Source organism: Panulirus ornatus, chromosome 37, assembly GCF_036320965.1.
Source record: "Panulirus ornatus isolate Po-2019 chromosome 37, ASM3632096v1, whole genome shotgun sequence".
In the NCBI taxonomy this organism is placed as follows: Eukaryota; Metazoa; Arthropoda; class Malacostraca; order Decapoda; family Palinuridae; genus Panulirus; species Panulirus ornatus.
In genome coordinates, this window is record NC_092260.1 from 13,928,036 (window position 1) to 13,948,832 (window position 20,797).

Below are 20,797 nucleotides of genomic sequence, written 5' to 3' on the forward strand. Positions count from 1 at the left end.
GATTTGTTTTCAAAATATTTGTCGGGGGTATTTCATGTGTCGCATATTCAGGTATTACTTAGCAGATATGTCAAATTCTAGACGTGATACACAACGTCTGATTATTACATGAACACCTGCGCCGTCAAATAAGGCGAGACAATGCTACTCACGAAGTTGAATCCTAATTGAGCAGTGTAATATTCAGAAATGATCAACCAGTTTCTTCGAGTTAACGGAAACCCTCGGGTACTCTTGTTATGTTGTCAGTTTTAGCGGCCACTGATGGCTGATGTATGGCCATGAAGTATTAACCATGAACTTTCTAAGGCACTTACATGTGTCTGTGGATTGAAATGTTGCTCACTGTTAAGTGCGTCATTCAACTAGAGTTTCGTAATATAACTAACATAGCCACGCCATATGCTGTTTACAGACTAAATGTTAATCCATCTTTAAGATCTCTGATTTCGACTCATTTATGCCGTACTATGATAAAACAGCTTATCAACATCTAACTAAATAAAATCTCACCTAAATACGTTGGAGTATCACCTAATGGTGGATATGGGAACTTGTGGGGTCTTGTATGTTTTTTTCTGTTGAGTTTTCCCGAGCACATTTTAACTAGAGGGATGTTCCGTAGAAAATTTTTGTCGTGCGCATTGCATGTATAGGTATTGGTACTGAAATAAGAATGGGTAGAAATACTGTCTGAGAACGACCAAGAGCATCGTTATCGAGTCATATGACCGAAAATGGAATTCTTAAAAGCTAGGCTGAGTTGCAGGTTAAACCTTAACACTCAAGTGGAGTGTTATTAGTCTTGTCAATCATTTTTTTTTTTTTCATGCTGGGTAACAACTGCATAAATTATGCCTAATGAGTATCCGATCTCGAGAATGTTCAAGTTATGACCCTCATTATGCTGTAAATTAATGTACTATCCCGACGACGGACGGATGACAGACAATGAGCGTCTGCCGTGCTATAGAGGCGACGCGTCGCGGTAGCAAGCGGAACTGCTGGATTGGCTGCCGAGGGAGACAGTGACCATAGGTATCTGAAATACACGCTACAGAAAGGAAAACTAAGGGGCTGTTGACGGTAAAGGATACGTACAGCTTGTCTTAGGATACATGAGGGTATATGTACTCTGTTTACGCCTATTTGGATCTGTAAGTGATAAACATGAAGCAAACTCGGCGAGACGCACGTTCAGCTGCCCAAAATCATCGGTCTGTACACTGAAAGGCTCACATTATAACGCACACGTAACCTAGACGACAGCAGGCATTGTAATTCAGCACACACGTATTCAAATGTGCAGAAGCCTTTTCTGGCATTATCATGGAGGGGAAAATGGGGGAAGGGGAGTGCCTATAGTTACGGCTCCGTCATCAGTACAAGAATGACTATTGTTATGGAACTTCCAACACAGCAGGCGTATGTGTTCATAATGTGCAAGAATTGCCACGGTATGGTTAGGGGTCACATCGAATCGTAATGTTTTAGTGTTCCAGAGGAAACGGAAATGATTGCAAGTCCTCATTGTTTACCAAAAGTAAAACATTGAACAAAACCTAACACATGAAACCAAAATGCCAATATGATTATGCTCCAAAGCTGGTCTGATACATGGTCCACTAAGCTCAACCCAAGTCAATATAAAGTGCCGATGATAAGACGGTCTCGATGTGTATATTAACTGGCAAGACATAATCAAGCTGCTGGAATCCGTATTTAAGAAGTGACACATTGTACTTCATCTGTCACCAAGGCTCCAGCTCAGAAGTATTTTTAAGGAGATAAGATCTCTGTACGGAGATGTTTAGTAATCTATTCACTGACTCTGTTAGGTCTAAACTAGAATATGCTTATGTTATATTGTTCACCAAAGTATTATAGGAGGTCTAGAGGAGGAAAAGAAATCGTTCTAAAGAAAGCTGAGTTACAGTGAGGTTACAAGTCATAAATTTGCCCGCCAAGGAAGACAAATGAGTACGGAGTGTGTCTGTCACAACCATCAGTTTTGTAAGCCAGTCTGAAGGTGTCGACAGGGAACAGTTTTTGAAAGGATGCAAAAGTAGAAGCAACCACGTCCAGCGAAAACACAAACCCAAGGAAGAGACTGCTTGAAAATATATATATATATATATATATATATATATATATATATATATATATATATATATATATATATATATATAGACTTAGGAATGAAATAAAGAGTGACGAAATTAATACTGACAATGTACAAAAGTTTACAAAGTATCTTGATAAAGTTCAAGAGATGGGGACCACACTAGTGTATAATTCCCTCCCTGTAACGCACAATTAGGTGGTTATACCACGCAACCTAAATAAAGATAAGCTTGTTTTCCTTATGTTTAACGCCCATGTTCGCATTTATAGTCAGGTCTTCGTACTCTGTGATTAGTGACAATTTTAACGATTATATCAGTCATATGTAAACTCGGTTCTTCAGTTTGAAAGCTGATATCAGTGTTTGGATGTGGCTAACATTATTTTGTAAGTGCATTTCAGATGACTCTGTATTAAGATCTTACTCCCAGTCTTCATAAATTGAAGTTCTTTAAAGTTTCAATATGTTCAGGGTTCAACCATAGCTTAAAAATAAAACCTTAGTAGAAAAAAAATTCACTATGTGACAGCTGAGAAAATAACTTGCAAAAAATATAACTAGTAAATAATTTGGCTTTAATACTTACGACGGAAGATTATATCAAACAATTTTTCTACTCTGTACCATACTTTCTATCATGTGACACCAGATGATTTCAAAGATCTTAGTGAAAAGAAAATGCGATCAATATATTTTGCTATGTCTGTAATGGTACTATTTGTTTTGCGTTGTATTTAAAGTTTGGTATGGATGAACGACTTTTAAGTGTTGATAGCCACTGAATCCAACAACAAACATGCTCGTTCGTGTTTATTAGCTTTAGAATTACTTAAAAAATTATCGAGGTCCAATATATCATCTTTATAGAGAATACTGGTAAAAGCATCTGATCTTTTTCTATGAGAGAGTCCTGGTTTTACCTAGGACCTCTTTCTGGAGGCTGCAATACTTCCAGTAGCAGGGAAATGTAGACTGCAGTGACACCTTCTTTGATGAGACTTTCCTCCCAGTGATACATCAACCTCGCCACAGTCACTTTTTATATACGGTGTAACCTTGAGCAAGCGGAGTCGGATAACTCATATATATGTATACATACATATATATATATATATATATATATATATATATATATATATATATATATATATATATATATATATATATAATGTATGTATGGTTTTATGGTTGCGAGGCGTGGGCTATGGATAGAGTTGTGCGCAGGAGGGTGGATGTGCTGGAGATGAGATGTTTGAGGACAGTATGTGGTGTGAGGTGGTTTGATCGAGTAAGTAATGTAAGGGTAAGAGAGATGTGTGGTAATAAAAAGAGTGTGGTTGAGAGAGCAGAAGAGGGTGTTTTGAAATGGTTTGGTCACATGGAGAGAATGAGTGAGGAAATGTTGACCAAGAGGATATATGTGTCAGAGGTGGAGGGAACGAGGAGAAGTGAGAGACCAAATTGGAGGTGGAAAGATGGAGTGAAAAAGATTTTGAGTGATTGGGGCCTGAACATGCAGGAGGGTGAAAGGCGTGCAAGGAATAGAGTGAATTGGAACGATGTGGTATACCGGGGTCGACGTGCTGTCAATAGATTGAACCAGGGCATGTGAAGCGTCTGGGTTAAACCAAGGAAAGTTCTGTGGGGCCTGGATGTGGAAAGGGAGCTGTGGTTTCGTTGCATCATTACATGACAGCTAGAGTCTGAGTGTGAACGAATGGGGCCTTTGTTGTCGTCTCCTAGCGCTGCCTCGCACACATGAGGGGGGAGGGGGTTGTTATTCCATGTGTGGCGGGGTGGCGATGGTAATGAATAAAGGCAGACAGTATGAATTATGTACATGTGTATATATGTACATGTCTGTGTGGGTATATATATATATGTATACATTGAGATGTATAGGTATGTATATTTGCGTGTGTGGACGTGTATGTATATACATGTGTATGTGGGTGGGTTGGGCCATTCTTTCGGCTGTTTCCTAGCGCTACCTCGCTAACGCGGGAGACAGCGACAAAGCAGAGTAAGTAAGTAAGAGTATATATATATATATATATATATATATATATATATATATATATATATATATATATATATATATATGTTTCATATACACTTCCTGTCAATGATTGGCACTTCACCAGTGAGGATCATAGTGTATGACGCACTCCCACCATTCTATTTACGTTGTACAGTTATATTTGTATGAAAAGGAACCCTGTAGAAAACGGCCCAATATCGCCTGCTGAAGTATTTCTCCAAAATTTGTTTCCCGCAAAGTTAACAACAGTTCGGTAGTTAACATGGTATTTATCACCCGCATCAACCACTTGTTTGTTTATTCTTGGAACAATTTACAGCAGTCATAACCACACTTCCTCAATTTTATTCATGGGAGTTTGTTTATGCTTGTATTACAAAGTTAACAACACTTCAGTAATAGACAAAGTAAGTTTCCATTCCAATTTTTATTAAGGTACTTACTGTACTTATTTCTTACTATTCATTTTGTCTGATTTGGTACTGTGAAAAAAAAAAGCTGAGTGGCAACTGTGTGTGTGTGGTGGTGTCGGCAGCTCGATGTGAGTGATTGAGCATTGTAACGCCAGGGTATAGGCTCCGTGCCACCTCTCCCGCCTCCTATCTCGCTTATATTCATAATTTTCAATGTGTCTTCTATGAGGTGGTTAGTGCCAGTGTTTTGTTGACTATCGGCGATATCTTACAGATCTGAAAATGAATTCGACAGATGGATTTCCCGCGAGTGTTGTTTTACGAAGAGCCAAGCATTATTCGTTCAAAGTACTGCTGTAATTTTCCAAGCCAACGGACTTACTGTTTCTTGATGGTTTGAAGGATAAAGGAAAAGAAGCCAGTTTTCTATGTGTATGTAGACCATTCTGGGCCACCAGTAGCAAGTTATACCGAAATAGAAAACAGCAGAAAGATGATCCAATTATGTACATGGTAAGTGCAATTCTTAGATTGTTTACGTGGTAGTGTTTACGTGGTAGAGACTTTCTGACCAGTCTTATATCTTAAGTGTAATAACTTATGATGTCGGATAGTATGTTTAACAGACGTTTTTGTATGGCAGATTATAAGAAATGAATTCATATATAGTGTCGTAATTTCTTCAGTGAGAGGCGCACGTCCGTAATGTAAAACTTTTTTTTTGTGTGTGTGTATGTGTAGGGGGAAAAGTTATCGTGATGTTATTTTAATGGGTTCAGCGAAAACTGGTACTATTTTCTTTTAATGTATGCCTTGGTATGTTTTTATAGGTGCAAGTTGTGTGGAGCGAGGAAGTGAACTATGTCAACAACGAAGTTCACGAAGAGGTTTTGAGGGAAGTGGAGAATCACGAAACGTGCGTGGTCACCACGGAACTGCTGCCACAGTCATTGGTGAGTTTTCTGGCGATCTGTCGATTGTTAATGATGAACAAACACGCACAGGGATTTGAAGATAGTCGGTTTATCAGTAGAAACTGTGATTTTATAGTTGCCTACATCAGAAAGAGAAATCCAGACAAGACCCTAGTGATGAACGGTCTTGGTTAGTGTTTACTTTCTATAATTTTGTTGTCATTTGTGTTTATTTTTGGGTGTTATCATCTGTTCAACGTTAATTCACAGATAATCAGTAGGGGGAGTTTACGGTATATTCATGGTAGTAGCTGGGGTAGTGTAAGTAATTCAAGGGTAGTAAATTCATAAGTGGAGGAGTGCAAATTCTGGGGGAGTGCACACCTGACCGCCTGCTTATGGGTTTGCTGTGAGTTGAAAGCTACAGATTCGGCGAGGTTGTATCACTGAAGTACAGTCTTCTCGAAAAAGACTTACCACTCCAGAGGAGTCCATCTTTTCCATAGTGGTAGCGTAGCCTTGCAACTACAAATATTCAACACCTGCACAACAGAAGAGGCATGCTTCAATTAAGATCCCACACCAACATGCTTGGCACTCATTTCTTTGCAAAAAGCATTAGGCCCCTCCCACGCAAACCGTTTCATAACTAACCACCATTCCCAAAGAAGCAATATAAAGCTCACCCATACCTCCATGCCTCGTACTTCAGTAGCGCATGGTCGCTAATCCCCCCCTTTCCCAGCAGACACATAAGCAAAACATGATCACAGTGTAATGAATCGAGAAGTCTTAAACAACCACCTCCAAACTCGTCTTAGACTACACTCCACCAGGCTTCATCCATCTGAAATCCCTGTACATGTACGAGTTACACCTCGTGTGTGCTCCGCCTACCACCCATATCGTCAAAATTACAGACATCTTTCTACATATGACCCCTCATGTCCAGGATGATGCTTCAACATTGACAACAGTGAACACCTCCGACTCAATCATTCTGCACTCACCCGACACAAAGAAACCCTCACGACATCACCACACTTGATCTCTGATCCTGTGCGGTATACTTGAGTGTGTGGACTAGGATGGTGAGTGAACACAGGGGAGAGCTTTTGAGTTTTTTTTTTTCTGATGTTTCGGCTTCCTCAGAAACCATCTTCAAAGAAAATGAGTAAGCCACAAGTCCGTAAATCCCCGCAGGCGAATCCAAACTTGCTGAACACACACACACACACACACACACACACACTCACATACAAACACACACATAATGTCTTCCACACACTCCTGCTGCGTTAACCTGTATTTCGTGACCATTTTTGCCGCTGGTCCGGCCCAACATAGAAAACGCCCTCACGATTGTTGATCACTTCGTCCGTGCACATGGAGGCAGCTCCCATGGCGTTTCTCGCTTACTTGCTCAGTCCTTTACGCTAAAGCTTAGCCTCCTGCCATTTTGGTAGGTGTCTACACTTGTTTGTGTCGACAACGAATGCATTCGTGTTCTATAATGACGTGTGTCAGCTTTATAATCGATAATCCTTTTGTTCTTACCTCGCACTGTGTCCCCGTAGCACATGTCCGAACCTCTAAAACACTGTTTACAGTAAGTTACGGTATCCCTGTTGCTACATCTTCCTCCTAAAGTATTTTGTATACAACTTATCCTCATCCCTGACGATGTAGCGTCGTTTATCTCCGTTTTCTGTATGTCGTTATACCTCAGCAATACGCCTTTACTCTTAGACCATTCCTTAGATGAGCTAAAGGTGCTAGTTGGATATATATTATTTTTTCCATCCCAGAGTCATGCCTGATGGCTGGGGATTGAGACATGTTCTACATGTTACACACACTATCAGTGTAACGTCAAAGCGACTGCAGCAGCTGTGAATGTTGAGTCATGAAACTAGTTCCAACAAGTTTGAGAGCGCTAACAACTTCTGTGCAGGAATACTTTTAAAGTCTAGCGAGCTGCACCGACACGTATAATCCTGCACTTAACGCTAGCGGAAATTTCACCGAGCATGTAAGGCGTATACCGCTACTGCTTGCCCGTCTCTGCCTCTGATTCACATTCTTCGTCTTCGTATCTTTAGGTTCGACGTATCATTGATATCTCATTTCCTTTGTTTCTAAGCGGGAGACAGCGACAAAGTATTATAATAAAAATAATATATATACATATATATATATATATATATATATATATATATATATATATATATATATATATATATATATACATACATATATATATATATATATATATATATATATATATATATATATATATATATATATATATATATATATATATTTCCTATCATACAAACACTTCTTCAGTCCCTATTGCACAGTTTATCAAGTAATTCTGATGCAGTTAAGATGGTCTGTAGTATTAATAGTTGATTTATTTCTTTTTGTAGCAGTTCTTTGATATAAGACTGCAGTAGTGGAGAAAAGGAAATAATGAAAACTTAAAACTTCTATCATGCAGTTTAGAGGGTAATCTCTCTTTATTATCAGAATTATCTTGTTCGTCCTGTTTCCCAGAAGTCCATCCACTTACTGAAGTTTGTTTAATAACTTTACAGGAGAGAGGCTAGGCAACTTGATTGTTGCACTGTGCTGTGTTCGTATGAATGAAGATATATATATATATATATATATATATATATATATATATATATATATATATATATATATATATATATATATGTAATGTGTATGATCTCATGGGTGATGAAGCCATTTTGTGCAGTGAAAGTATGTGTGTGTGTGTGTGTGTGTGTGTGTGTGTGTGTTAGCGCTCTATCTCCATAACTGTGATATAAACTTAACTTTTTTGTACGTGGAATGGAGAACCTAATGGTAGGCACCAAAAGTGTTTCTTTTTTGTTTTTTAAAGATATGTTGATGTAAGGGTCTATTTCAAGAGACAGATACAGTAAGAATAAGAGATTGATTTCAGCTCGAGAAAGTCTTCGATGTAAAGCTCCTTATTAACATTGAAATGATGGTGATATGTGTTTTTCACAGTCACTGGAGCTGATGTGACGCCCTTGAGAGGTTTTAGGGATAGCGTAATGGCAATAACACGAAGCATGGAACGATGTTATATAGAAACTGTTAAGGCTTTAAGCTACGCGGCTGGAAACGTTCCCCCATCACCAACACTCACCAGGTCGGTGTCGAGCGAGCAATACACCACCTTTATCGTCCTGTGTATCATCTGGGCCAATACACGTTTCAGATCACTGTTGCTCCTTGCTTCAAGGGCGGTTTCTTTTGTGTTGATAGAAAAGGACATTAAGAACGCTGGGATGATAAAACACATAGAGCTTTGAAACACGTTAAAGATTTTTATGATAGTGTTCATCGTGCATTCTGCTCGTCGTAGTTACATGTATACATATATAGTGTCTGAAACTGAATTCATGAATAAAGCTTAGTTTCTCTCGCGAAGGAAAGCCAGTCTCCCATTCTCTGTTGTCATCCACGCACTGTTGACAGTACGTAATGACCTTCACCGTTAAAGGACATGCGTTCATATACATTTCAGAGGTTTCGTATTTAGAGAACAAAATGACTGATTATGTAACTGCTGAGGAATATATCTTTCTAAATATTACGTCGAACATTTTCTAGACATGGATTTACAATGGTGGTAATAAGAGAAATTGTGTCAGCACGTCATGGGAACTACATACATCCATGATAGTTGTATTCGAATGTTGAAGTCATGACATCAGTGCTCAGAGCTTAAACTTCTGGAAAGAGCTTTACCTTTCTACATATTCCTATATGTGTGTAAGTGCGATGGCAGTGGGTATATGTGGTTCCCTTGAGATGCTAGTTCCATTTCTTATATTACTACGATTATAAACCCATATCTAGAACGTATTCGCTGAAAGGTTTAGGAAAATGTGTTACAAGTAGCACAATCAGACAACTGGCGTTGATATTTAGGAAGATATATTGCAAGTAACACAATCAGACAACTGGCGTTGCACGAAAAGTCTTGTTGGATGGGAATCACTTAGATGTAGAGTGTGCGAGAAGCTTAGGTGACGGAGCACTTAGCACAGTTTGAATATATTGATGCGGAATGAATAATCGAGTGAGAATTCCCTGATTAAGCATTCAGTGATAATTAGAAAGTCTCGACCATCGTTGTTGGAACTAGCGTCTTCGTCAGACTTACATACATCCACACTAACGGTTCCTCCACCATACGAGCCCCAGACCCATGGCACGACTCCACCTTACCCCAACCACTACTGAAAGACCGTCTCCTCCCCTGGCCCCAACCATCAGCAAGCTCTCCCCTGGCCCCAACCATCAGCAAGCTCTCCCCTGGCCCCAGCCATCACCAAGCTCTCCCCTGGCCCCAACCATCACCAAGCTCTCCCCTGGCCCCAACCTCCAGCATGCTTTCCCCTGCCTTACCCTACCCCTAACCTCCCTGCATGACCCTTCCCGTCTCCTGACCCCCACACCCTTCACGCCCCTTCCTTCCCCCATACCCTCCATTAAGTGGTGTCCTGCCCGGTCACCATGACCGTTGTGGCCCGTGTGATCTTTATGACCGGTAAAGACCACCACGGTAAGCTGCGTTGGCCTATGCCGGACATAGTCCATTACGTGGGGAACATATTAAGAAGATCGAGTGTTGTTTTCTGGATAATGCTGCTCTTGGAACGCGTCCGTAATGTGCTCTATGGTCCTATACCCATCACTTCTACTGCGTTTGTAAGGAAATCTGTAATGCCGTTTCACAGGAGTAAGTTTCGGGCAGAGAGAGATCGACGGCCTCGCCATCGCTTCCTTAATAGTAACAAAAAAAAAAAAAATATGGCTCCACTCCGCTGGGTGTGCCCCCCCCCCCCCCCCCTCCCCGTACAATCTCGTAACTTGGCAACCAAACCACATCCGGAAGCTGACTTCCTTTTTATAGGGATTTTACCGTTGTGGCTTAATCATAGTGCCGGTATATGAATTCGCTATTCAGAGAGCCATATATATATATTTTTATTTTTTTCATGATTATATCTCTAGCTGGAATCTTTGAATCATTAATAGTATTCAGAGTCGTAGCAATGAAGAGCAGAATCCGTTCCTAGTGTCTACATTACAAGTATGGAGCAACTAGGCCAAGGGCTATACAGGTAGAGAGCAATGAGTTTAGCGTACATACAAACACTGTGAAGGAGTTCAGAATTCTTCGTTCATCGGCTGTAAGTAGACGGTGACAACCCCAACGAACCCTGGCAGTCGACAGGCCTAAACCCCAAATAACCAGCCAGCTACGTATTGTGTGTAGCACCCGAGGAAAGTAGACAAAGAGCGTGTCTTTATCATCGGGGCTTCGGTCACCAAGTCCAAAGGCATGTCATTCCCCTTGCACTGGGGGAAGGTGGGTGGAGGGGGGAGCCTTTTGTCATCGAGAGACTGGTTGGTTACTCGGCCGAAGAAGCTTGCTCATTTTGATCTAGTCGTAAATGTAAACAAACAAACAAAAATCTGAGTCATCTTTTGAAGCTTCGAAAAGCCCATTGTTATGACGTCACGGCTTCCATACCTAAAAACATGGAATTTTGTGGGTAATTTCCTTGCTGGGAGCTCGCGTCTAAGAACGCAAAAAAAGAAAGTTGATGAACTCCTCACTCGGGAGCAGATTACTGCTAGACTCATGACTAAGATCGTCAAGGAAACGACACACAACGAAATACTCCTCTTGTCTTGACTCTCGGTGAGGAGGATCATCTCCCACAGAAGATTCATATTGGATACGAAAAATGTTCAGGACATCCTTTCATCCCAAAGACTTTGCGTTGCTTCGAATGTCAGAAGTTTGGTCTCGGGGAGAAGTTCTGGATTTGATTTTTTTTACTAAGGTGAATACGCTGATACTGGAGGTACCACGGTCGAGTGCACGATCAGGGTTCGGAAGATGTGTTACCTGGGAAGAAAACCATTCACGCTGATCACTCTCCCATACAGCATTATGAGGAAGTTGTGTGAGGACGTGAGACACACACGAGGAAGTGTTTCACATACGAGATGTTAGGAAGTAAGGTAGAGGCGTCACAAACAACACACACAACGAGCCGAATGATACTTCCTGTTTATCACCGTTAGATAACAAACCCTTCGTGTACATCACAGGATCGCGGGTTAGGAAACAGGATCGGACACCCGCCACAGGAACCACTTCTGCCGTCAACACTAAATGCCCACACTGACCGCAGAACAGGAGTGAATCACATCACATCACATGCGGTAGCATCATGGAATGCTACCCCAACAGATTTTACATGTTGATGGAGCTGCTCTGTCCGACTCCTTTACTGTCAATACACCCGGCCGTAATGAGGAGGAAAGTAACAAACTCCTCATGATCGTCGTAAGTGAATATCAAAAACCCACCTCCCACACTCCCCCGCACGCCTTCGTTCCAGCCAACCCTTCCAGGAAGGACTCTGTTTAGAAGTTGACACTCCTGGAATCTTTAGTTTCGGAAAGAATTCTTGGAGAAGACAGGTAATAAACGCCGAGGCATCGCCGAGGCAGTTCCATTAGTGATTTACTAGGTGATAAAGAGGTAGAATCACAACAGCCTCACAAAAACCTCTGAATCCAGCCTCTCAGTCTATGTCACAATGACACTGCAGGGAACTTGGGTCTGACTTTCTACCCTCATAAGAATATACAGCCTAGCTGTTGTCTGTTGCAGGACTCTTCCATCCTGGAACACTACCGTAAAGAAGAGATGTAGGTCTCCATCTACGACAGTCAGTCTCATACAGAAAAGAATTTGAATTACATATAAAGTATGATGATATACATGGGAGACCATGGTAATACGTAGGAGAAACAGACATAAGGAGGAGCAGTTTGTCTTTGACGGAGTTGTCTGCTACAAGGTTCCTGTCTCTGTCGGAAAGAAAATTTATAATAAGTCGTTTATGATTATTTGAAATGTTTGCATTGGCTAAAACCCCAAGTTTCTGTTTACCTTATTACTTGCATGAAGATTCTGTTTGCTTTATTACTTGGATGAAGTTTCTGTATGCTGTGCTACTTGCTTGTAGACACTGATGTTTAAGGTCTTTACGTTCTCCTCAGTCACTTGTGATTGGAATTTACCAGGGATTTTCAATTTATACTTGCGCTCCTAATGCCATTGTGCATATCATTTTCGTGATCAGATATTATATGCTATTGCTCTGACCACAAAGATAAGATGTGAAGATCATTTAGTGAATGTGAACACAGTCGTCTTCGGCTGTGGCCTTCCATCCTAGCGTTGTATCGTCGGCAAACCCTGAGAAAAATTTTGCCGTTAAACTTTAGATCATTAGCAAAGTTGATGATGAGGATGAGGCCAAGGACCGATCTGTGTGGTACCTCACTTACTACCTTCAGCCACTCGAACACCTTACCATCAACACAACGAATCCATTTCCGTAATCGTTACTATTGCCATGAGACTTGACAAAGGCCTTCTGAAAGTCTGGGAGAATCACATGAGATAGGAGTTTTGGTTTGCAGTTGTTGTGTACGTAATCATGATATTCTAGCAAGTTAGTTAGCCAGGATCTGTTATCATGAAACTTGCGAATTTTTCTTTATCTAATTGTTATGTTCCAGAGGCTAAAGTCTTTCCCAGAATGACAAAGTTCCATCCTTTTCCTTATTATTGACAGAATTATCGGAAGGTAATTAAATGATGTCTCTTAGCTTCGCAACTAATATGCCTGACGTTCATCCACACTTGAAAACATGGAAGTGGAAGCAGACGTGTCTTGCCTTCGTCATCGACGAGAAATGTAGACGTACACTGTGGATGATTACTAATGATCAGGGAAGCGAGATATAGATCATCATACCTGGAGGCGTCTACAGGACTGTGACTATCTTGATGTAAGAAGCGTCATGCCCCCTAGCTCTTAGATTCCACCTCTTGCATGAAGTTTCCGAAGTCAGTCTGTGAGCAGTAAGTGGAGTCTTAGATGACGGAGAAGGTAGCGCCTTGCGAGCCCACCAGATTGATATGATTCACCGACTGGCTCTCGACCAGAATGCATGCGACGGACGTAGAGGTCTAGCAGCGACTAAGTGCGCCCTTTCATTTTCTTCCCGTTTTCTTATAGGTCTAGCAGCGACTAAGAGTACCCTTTCATTTTCATCCCGTTTTCTTTCATAACCACACTATTTGGAGAACGGCAAATCACCTTCATCTTTTCAAGAGTTCGTTTGCTACTACGGTTGTCATTCTAATACTTCTTAAAACGATTGTCACCATAAGTAGCAGATTACAATTGTTCTTCCTCTCATGATATATAGTTGATTTTCATCTTAACATCATTGCTTTACGACAGAGTGTGGCATGAGGGTGGGATTTTAGTATGCATAAGAAACACATAACCAGTCAGCAGTGACATCCATATCGGAACAACTGGAGAGTAACATTGATTATTTAGAAATCCATTCCACCCAGGGGGAGCGAGATCCTCCTGTTGGCTATACGTTTGTCTCAGAATGTTATACATGCCAAAAAAGATCCAATGTATTGGCGATCTTGTCTGTTATTATCACAAATTTATTGATACTGTTTCGTGGCTGATAGTGAGCCCTTACTCTGCTAGGTTACTGCTATTGCACACTTGCCTGCTCTTTGCTGATTTAATTGATCGTTATACCGTGATTTGGAACGTGTAGCGCGCACGAGTAGACATAAGAAAAGAGACCAAAGTGACTTATTCAGTATATTTTGTAAATATGATATGTATTATTCCTATGTAGTAGTTTGAGACACACACACACACACACACACACACACACACACACACACACATACACACACACACACACGTATGCAGTAACATGAATAAGGCCGAGTCAGATACAATACGGTGGGCGATAGTGATGGGAAGGTTGTGTCTTCATGAACAAGTTGACTACCCCGGAACACCGTACTTACATAAGGTAATTGTGGCGTCCTGGTTCACTTAGGGAGGCAAACGCGGGCTCTGAATTGCACTCCCTCCGTGTCTCTGGCTACATGTATTCGTCCAATACTGGCTAATGGGGAGCACTAGGGGCGAGTTTACCATCGTCCTCACAATTGCAGCAATACATTCTTGCACTTGTACCTGCCTCACTATTGCACGGTTCCATGAAATGTCTCCAGGGTTGTTGGTTATGGAAATCTGTTTTTGCGTACAAGGAGGAAAGGTTATGGCTGCACTTCATTGCAAAGACCTGCTTGATATGTCTCGCCACTTGGTAGATTCATGCAGCATAAAATCCGGCTTGAAAAACATGATATATGTGTGTTTTGAAATTGGTTAAACACCCGTATCTCATGCTTATTGTTTGCAGTATTGATACTGTTTTCTGGTAAGTGTGTTGCTGGGGTTAAGGACTATATCAACCATAGGATCTTTGCTCTCAACGTATGATTACTGGGTTAGAGATGTGTGGCACATGTGTCATGTCGCTACTTCAGTATCAGACATCAAGGAGAGAACCTTGTTTGTGTCTACCGTAGGTAATACTGTGGCACGAGCCATTGTCCTATTCCTGGCTCGTCCTAAGATTTCTCTTCGGAGAGCCATTGTAATAAAGAAAATTAGTGAAGGAAGTATCTTGGAGGGAGGCAAGAACATGCATGACTGCAGAGGGAACGACCCTGAAGCAGGTGGTTTTACATTTTGAGCAAGAGGCAGTGTAGGAGGCTGCATGCAATGAATGACGGCACAGAATATCACAGAAAAAGCAACTAGCATATTTTCCCAACTGGAAGATCAGCATTCACCAAGATTATCATGTATCAAACTATAATGAGACATGTCCCCGTGTATGGATGGAGAGCCTCGTCCTTGACCACGAAAAGGATCAGTAATTCAGGTTGCTGAGATGACGATCCCCGAGAGACATACCTGGAGGAGATAGGGTAACAAACGAGGAGATAAGAAATCCGGAAGTGGAAAGTATATTTCTAAGCTTAGTGATAGATGTAAACTGAAACGTCGTAGCTACGTAAGAAGACAGGAAGAAGGAAAAATATCCGATTTAGATAATTATACTGCTGGCAGCGTGGCCCATCTGTTGGGCTGCTAAGACACAGGTGGAATGATAATGTAAATGAACTCTAACGTTAAGAGAAACATCCCTTGAAGAGGTAGATCATAAAACCTTAAGGGATGGGCCGAGGTGGACCACACACCATCGCCAGGCCTATGGCCCCCCGGGTGAATGGTGATAATGATGAAACTTGGATGATTACAAAACATAGATTCGTCATCCACTTCTAGCCACTGTCAGACACGTTTGTCATATATTCTGAAATGATCACATCCCGTTCCATCAGGGATAAACTGTTTGGTACTCTTTACTGAAATTATTGATAACCAAAGCGGTGTATATAGCGGCAGTCACAACAAACTGACAGTAAAAAACTGAACTGATAAAACGTCTTGGGGGAATACAAGCCAGATGACGTTATCATACTGACATTGGACGCAAGTTGCGTGTCGGAGATTCATAGCTTTTGTTTCAGTGGTTATTGTGTAGACCTTATCCTCGTAGATCCAAGCTGTTGGAGTCCTATTTAGTGTCTAAATGTATACTGTGAGAAGATAAAGCCTTTGGCAGATACAATCCCACAGACGAGTAGATTCAAAAATGATGAAACATTGTCAGTACGTCCAGAGTATCTACAGAATTTGGGTTAGTGAAAATCCTTTTTGACGAGAAGGGCAATTGGTTGAGAGGCGTTTTTCTGTGGACGTTTCACTGTGATTAGAGAGAATGTCAGTGTGAAGGGAAGAGGGGGATGGGGAGGTTAATGAAGTATACCTAGGATGCATGAGGCCGTAGTAGCAAGACCAGTTAACAAGACCGGAAATACGTGAATAACAGTGGAAGCTGAGGCATGACTGAGTGCAATGAGGGAGGGTGTGTGAGTGAGACGGGAGAGGAAATGTATTGGTGTGTTGAGGGGAGGAGAACTGCCGAGGCGTTGGTGGGAGCATTAAACACGTTCACAGGTATAACAGGCTCGGCATCTGACAGTATAGTATGGCAGGTTTTGCACCCTATAGGGGGAATTGGTTTGGTCGATACATGGTTTTAGAAAGTGTGTGATGAACGTGGCATGCAGTCTTAGACACGCACCAGCACCGCCTCTTTGCTTTCAGTGGGACGTTACGCGAGTAGGCAACTCTTCAGTCTTGAAGGTTTGACGTTGTTTTGCAGAGCGAGGGGTTGACCACTAGCCCAGCTACGTTGTATAGGTAAAGTGTTTTCCCAGGGAGATCTTGCCTGCCTGATCATTGCCGTGAATGTTGTAATGTCTGGATACCAAGATCAAGATGAAGGACTTGTTAACCAGAATCTGTTGCTAGAATCTGGGCCAGGCGTTTACTCAGATGATATTCCGTCTTTCCTTCGGCTTTTGGCGACCATTTTCTCGTGTCTCGCAGAGGCAATTTTTGCATGGTTTCTTTTTTTTTCATCTTTACATTTTGTTTTTCTTGAACTCACATCCTCCTTTCTGCACATATAAGGGCTGGGATGAGAGCTAGTCAGCCTCTTCTTCGAAATTTGGAGACTTCGTCTCTGTGAATTACTGTCCATTTCAATATTGATGACGACCTTCCTTCATGTCCGCCTTCTTTGCTCTATCTCAACTCACTTCTTATCTCCCAGTAGTGTCTAATGCTAGTTTTTTCTTTTTTGCACTTTATCCTTTTCGAATGTTGTTGCATAGTTGATGGATCTCATGGAACTACTTTAGTATTCTTTTTCGGGTTGCGTCTGTAATTTCCTTCTTAATCCTAAAGTCTTGCAAGCCTTTTTAAACTCTCCCAGAATATGAAACTCTTGGCTGAAGATGTTTCGCAGGCGAAAGGTGTGTAATGGTTCTGACTTTTAAGTTTTCTGTGTTCATATTTTCGTAGCAGATCTTTATTCATCCTCGTTATTCTATCGTTCTTATTTGCTCGCACGCTGCTAGATCGAACTTCTTACTTGTGTCTGTTGTAACTTGTGTTTTCTTCATCCTTCGCTCTCTTTCATTATTTTCATTTTTTGTTCTTTATCCTGATTTCCTTCACCAGTTGCGCCCGGTCGAGATCTGTCCATGTCGTTCCATCATGCTGTGCTCGCCCCTTGTGGAGGATATTCTTTCCCCTCCACGATCCTCGTGCGGGCGAGGTCTGTGGAAATCTAAAGCAAGATTCTGCTGATTCACATGCTGCCATAATCTTGAATGATTCGGGCTGAGGAAGCATCGCCCGGTAAATTCTTAACCTTATTCCCAAATGCTCTAGTTTAGCTGACGTCGCAAATGATGTGGCATGTAGGTGCGCGTCATGATTTTTGATGAATTTCTTCTCTTCCGTAACAAACTGCAGTGCCATTGAACGTTAGGGCTACGGGGACTTTGGGGTTGGCCGACTGGTTTATAGATGGCTTACTTTCTGCCTCGGTGCATGGAACGTTCTTCAAGACCATTTCCATGAGGTCTTCCCTAGTTGGGCACCTTGACGCGGAGTATTTGGTAACATTCGCTGTTCTTTTTTTTTTTTTCAATTAAACCCCGCGGAAGATCTCATTATATTTAACCTTCCTCTGTGTTCATTTCCAGCGAGATTTTCTGGGCCTTTCCAGTCATCATGGTGGCCCAACACGAAGCGCTCTGCTGGAAATATTCCTCCCCATCAGTTCGTCCATCGTCGACAGGAAAAATGAGATATAATCCTCCCATCATCTCGTGCACCCCTCACCATGTTTACCTGCGTGAATGTGGTGGTCTTTGACAGGTTTTTGAATTCCACTTCTCGAACCTCAACCTGAGAATAACATATACTCTAGGTCAGGTTTCCTGAGGAATTCGCTCCACTGTTTTCCCTGTAAGGCTTTATGACATCGATGTATGAGAATACATTCCTTTGATTATGTTTCCGAAGGTTTCGCATGACTGGAGTTGATGCATTATCCGTTGGCTGAAAGTTGTTGTGAGACGTGCGATGCGCTGCAGTCGCCCCGCAGGTCAACGAGTCAGGTGCGCCGTCTTGGAGTCGAGTGTCAGGGTTTGTTGATCTGCCTCTCTCTCTCTCTCTCTCTCTCTCTCTCTCTCTCTCTCTCTCTCTCTCTCTCTCTCTCTCTCCACACGACCTTGCACCCTACGACCTACGTACACCATAGTTCACCGTGTCAACTCCGTTGAGGTTCCTCTGCCCCTAGCTCTGGGAGCCACCTCTCCCACCCGAGGAATCTGGGGCCTCAGCGGGTCCTAGTGGTGGCGTTGATGACTGCCGGATGCCGCACTGCTCTCTCCCCTGGTAGCCTGACGTCCCGTGATGAATGGTCGTGGTCGTGGGCGTGTAGGACAGCAGGCCCCCTAACGATGGGTCGATCCCTACGGATCCTGCCGTGGACTTTTTTTCTGCTACCTTCCTTATCAAGCCACCCACCCACCCTCTCATGCCCCTCATTTGTACATGGACCAATTCCCAGCTCTCTCATTTGTCCTCCTGAGGGCGTCAGCGGCTCTCCACCTCCGCCTATACCCACAGGGACTTGCCTCTAACCGGCGGCTACCTTGAGACTTCAAGGGTAGAGTACAACTGCTGCAATACGAGGGAGGCCCACCACAGAGACAACAGTTCACCATACAGACCCTAGCCCTTCACATACACACCAGCCCACCACAGAGACACCAGCCCACCACACATGCATAGGCCACCTACCCCACATTGATACAAGAATAGTCTCGCCGTCCGTCCTGAAGTCATGTAGCACAGCCATGCTCAGGGATCCTACCATCATGCTCAAGGCTCGTACCATCATGCTCAAGGCTCGTACCGTCATGCTCAAGGCTCGTACCATCATGCTTGAGGCTCGTACCATCATGCTCAAGGCTCGTGCCATCATGTTCAAGGCTCGTACCGTCATGCTCAAGGCTCGTACCGCCATGCTCAGGGATCCTACCATCATGCTCAAGGCTCGTACCGTCATGCTCAAGGCTCGTACCATCATGCTTGAGGCTCGTACCATCATGCTCAAGGCTCGTGCCATCATGTTCAAGGCTCGTGCCATCATGCTCAAGGCTCGTACCATCATGCTCAAGGTACGTGCCATCATGCTTGAGGCTCGTACCGTCATGCTCAAGGCTCGTACCGTCATGCTCAAGGCTCGTACCGTCATGCTCAAGGCTTGTACCATCATGCTTGAGGCTCGTACCGTCATGCTTGAGGCTCGTACCGTCATGCTCAAAGCTCGTAACATCATGCTCAGGGCGCGTACCGTCATGCTCGAGGCTCTTGCCGTCATGCTTAAGAGTCGTACCATCATGCTCAAGGCTCGTGCCGTCATGCTCAAGGTTCGTACCGTCATGCTCAAGGCTCGTACCGTTATGCTCAAGGCTCGTGCCATCATGCTCGAGGCTCTTGCCGTCATGCTTAAGAGTCGTACCATCATGCTCAAGGCTCGTACCATCATGCTTGAGGCTCGTACCATCATGCTCAAGGCTCGTACCATCATGCTTGAGGCTCGTACCATCATGCTCAAGGCTCGTGCCATCATGTTCAAGGCTCGTGCCGTCATGCTCAAGGTTCGTACTGTCATGCTCAAGGTTCGTACCGTCATGCTCGAGGCTCGTACCGTCATGCTCGAGGCTCGTACCATCATGCTCATGGTTCGCACCGTCATATCGAATGGGGTTAAAAGGATTTAAACTCAGCAACCTCACCAGCTGCACAAGTCACCCTGTCAGTACAGGGTCAGGAGCTGCTGTGCATCTTTCATCGTCTGTGACCCTTCACCATCCGGGAACACATCCGCCTCACACTCAGCGCTCAGAGTCCTATGGAGCGGCGGAACTGCCTCAAGTTTTATTACGAAGCCACCCGCAGCTCCACCTGTGGTCCCCTCGCCGTCTCGAGAGAGAGAGAGAGAGAGAGAGAGAGAGAGAGAGAGAGAGAGAGAGAGAGAGAGAGAGAGGTGGGGCGAGGATAGACGGCTAACAGGAGAGTGTTGGGGAGGAAAAGACCAAAACGGGGAGAGAGAGAGATGGAAGGTGAGGATTCAGATGGGGAGAGTGTTAAGGAGGTGAGGACTTAGACAGATAGGGGTGGGGAGGAAAGGTCAGGGTGCGGGAGAGAGGGGTGAGAGGAAGGGACGGGGAAGGGGAAGGAAGTGTAGTGGGTGCGAGAGACGAGGTGGAGGCAAGTCACTCAAGAGATATAAGCGAAGCCTTCGACGAAGTAAGGACTAACGGCTGACG

General features: G+C 43.0%; 1 protein-coding gene across 2 annotated transcripts in view; it reads left to right on the forward strand.

Annotated features, from left to right (window-relative positions):
• LOC139760516 (uncharacterized) overlaps positions 1-20,797 on the forward strand; it is a 746,927-nt gene that overhangs the window by 155,698 nt on the left and 570,432 nt on the right. Inside the window, exons 4-5 of one of the 2 annotated variants that reach the window (XM_071683811.1) lie at positions 4,854-5,092; positions 5,410-5,532. In XM_071683811.1, the coding sequence (XP_071539912.1) occupies positions 4,854-4,939 (86 nt within the window). In that variant the 3' untranslated portion in view covers positions 4,940-5,092; positions 5,410-5,532. The remainder of the gene's footprint in view (positions 1-4,853; positions 5,093-5,409; positions 5,533-20,797) is intronic. The other variant, XM_071683810.1, reaches the window with a different exon arrangement.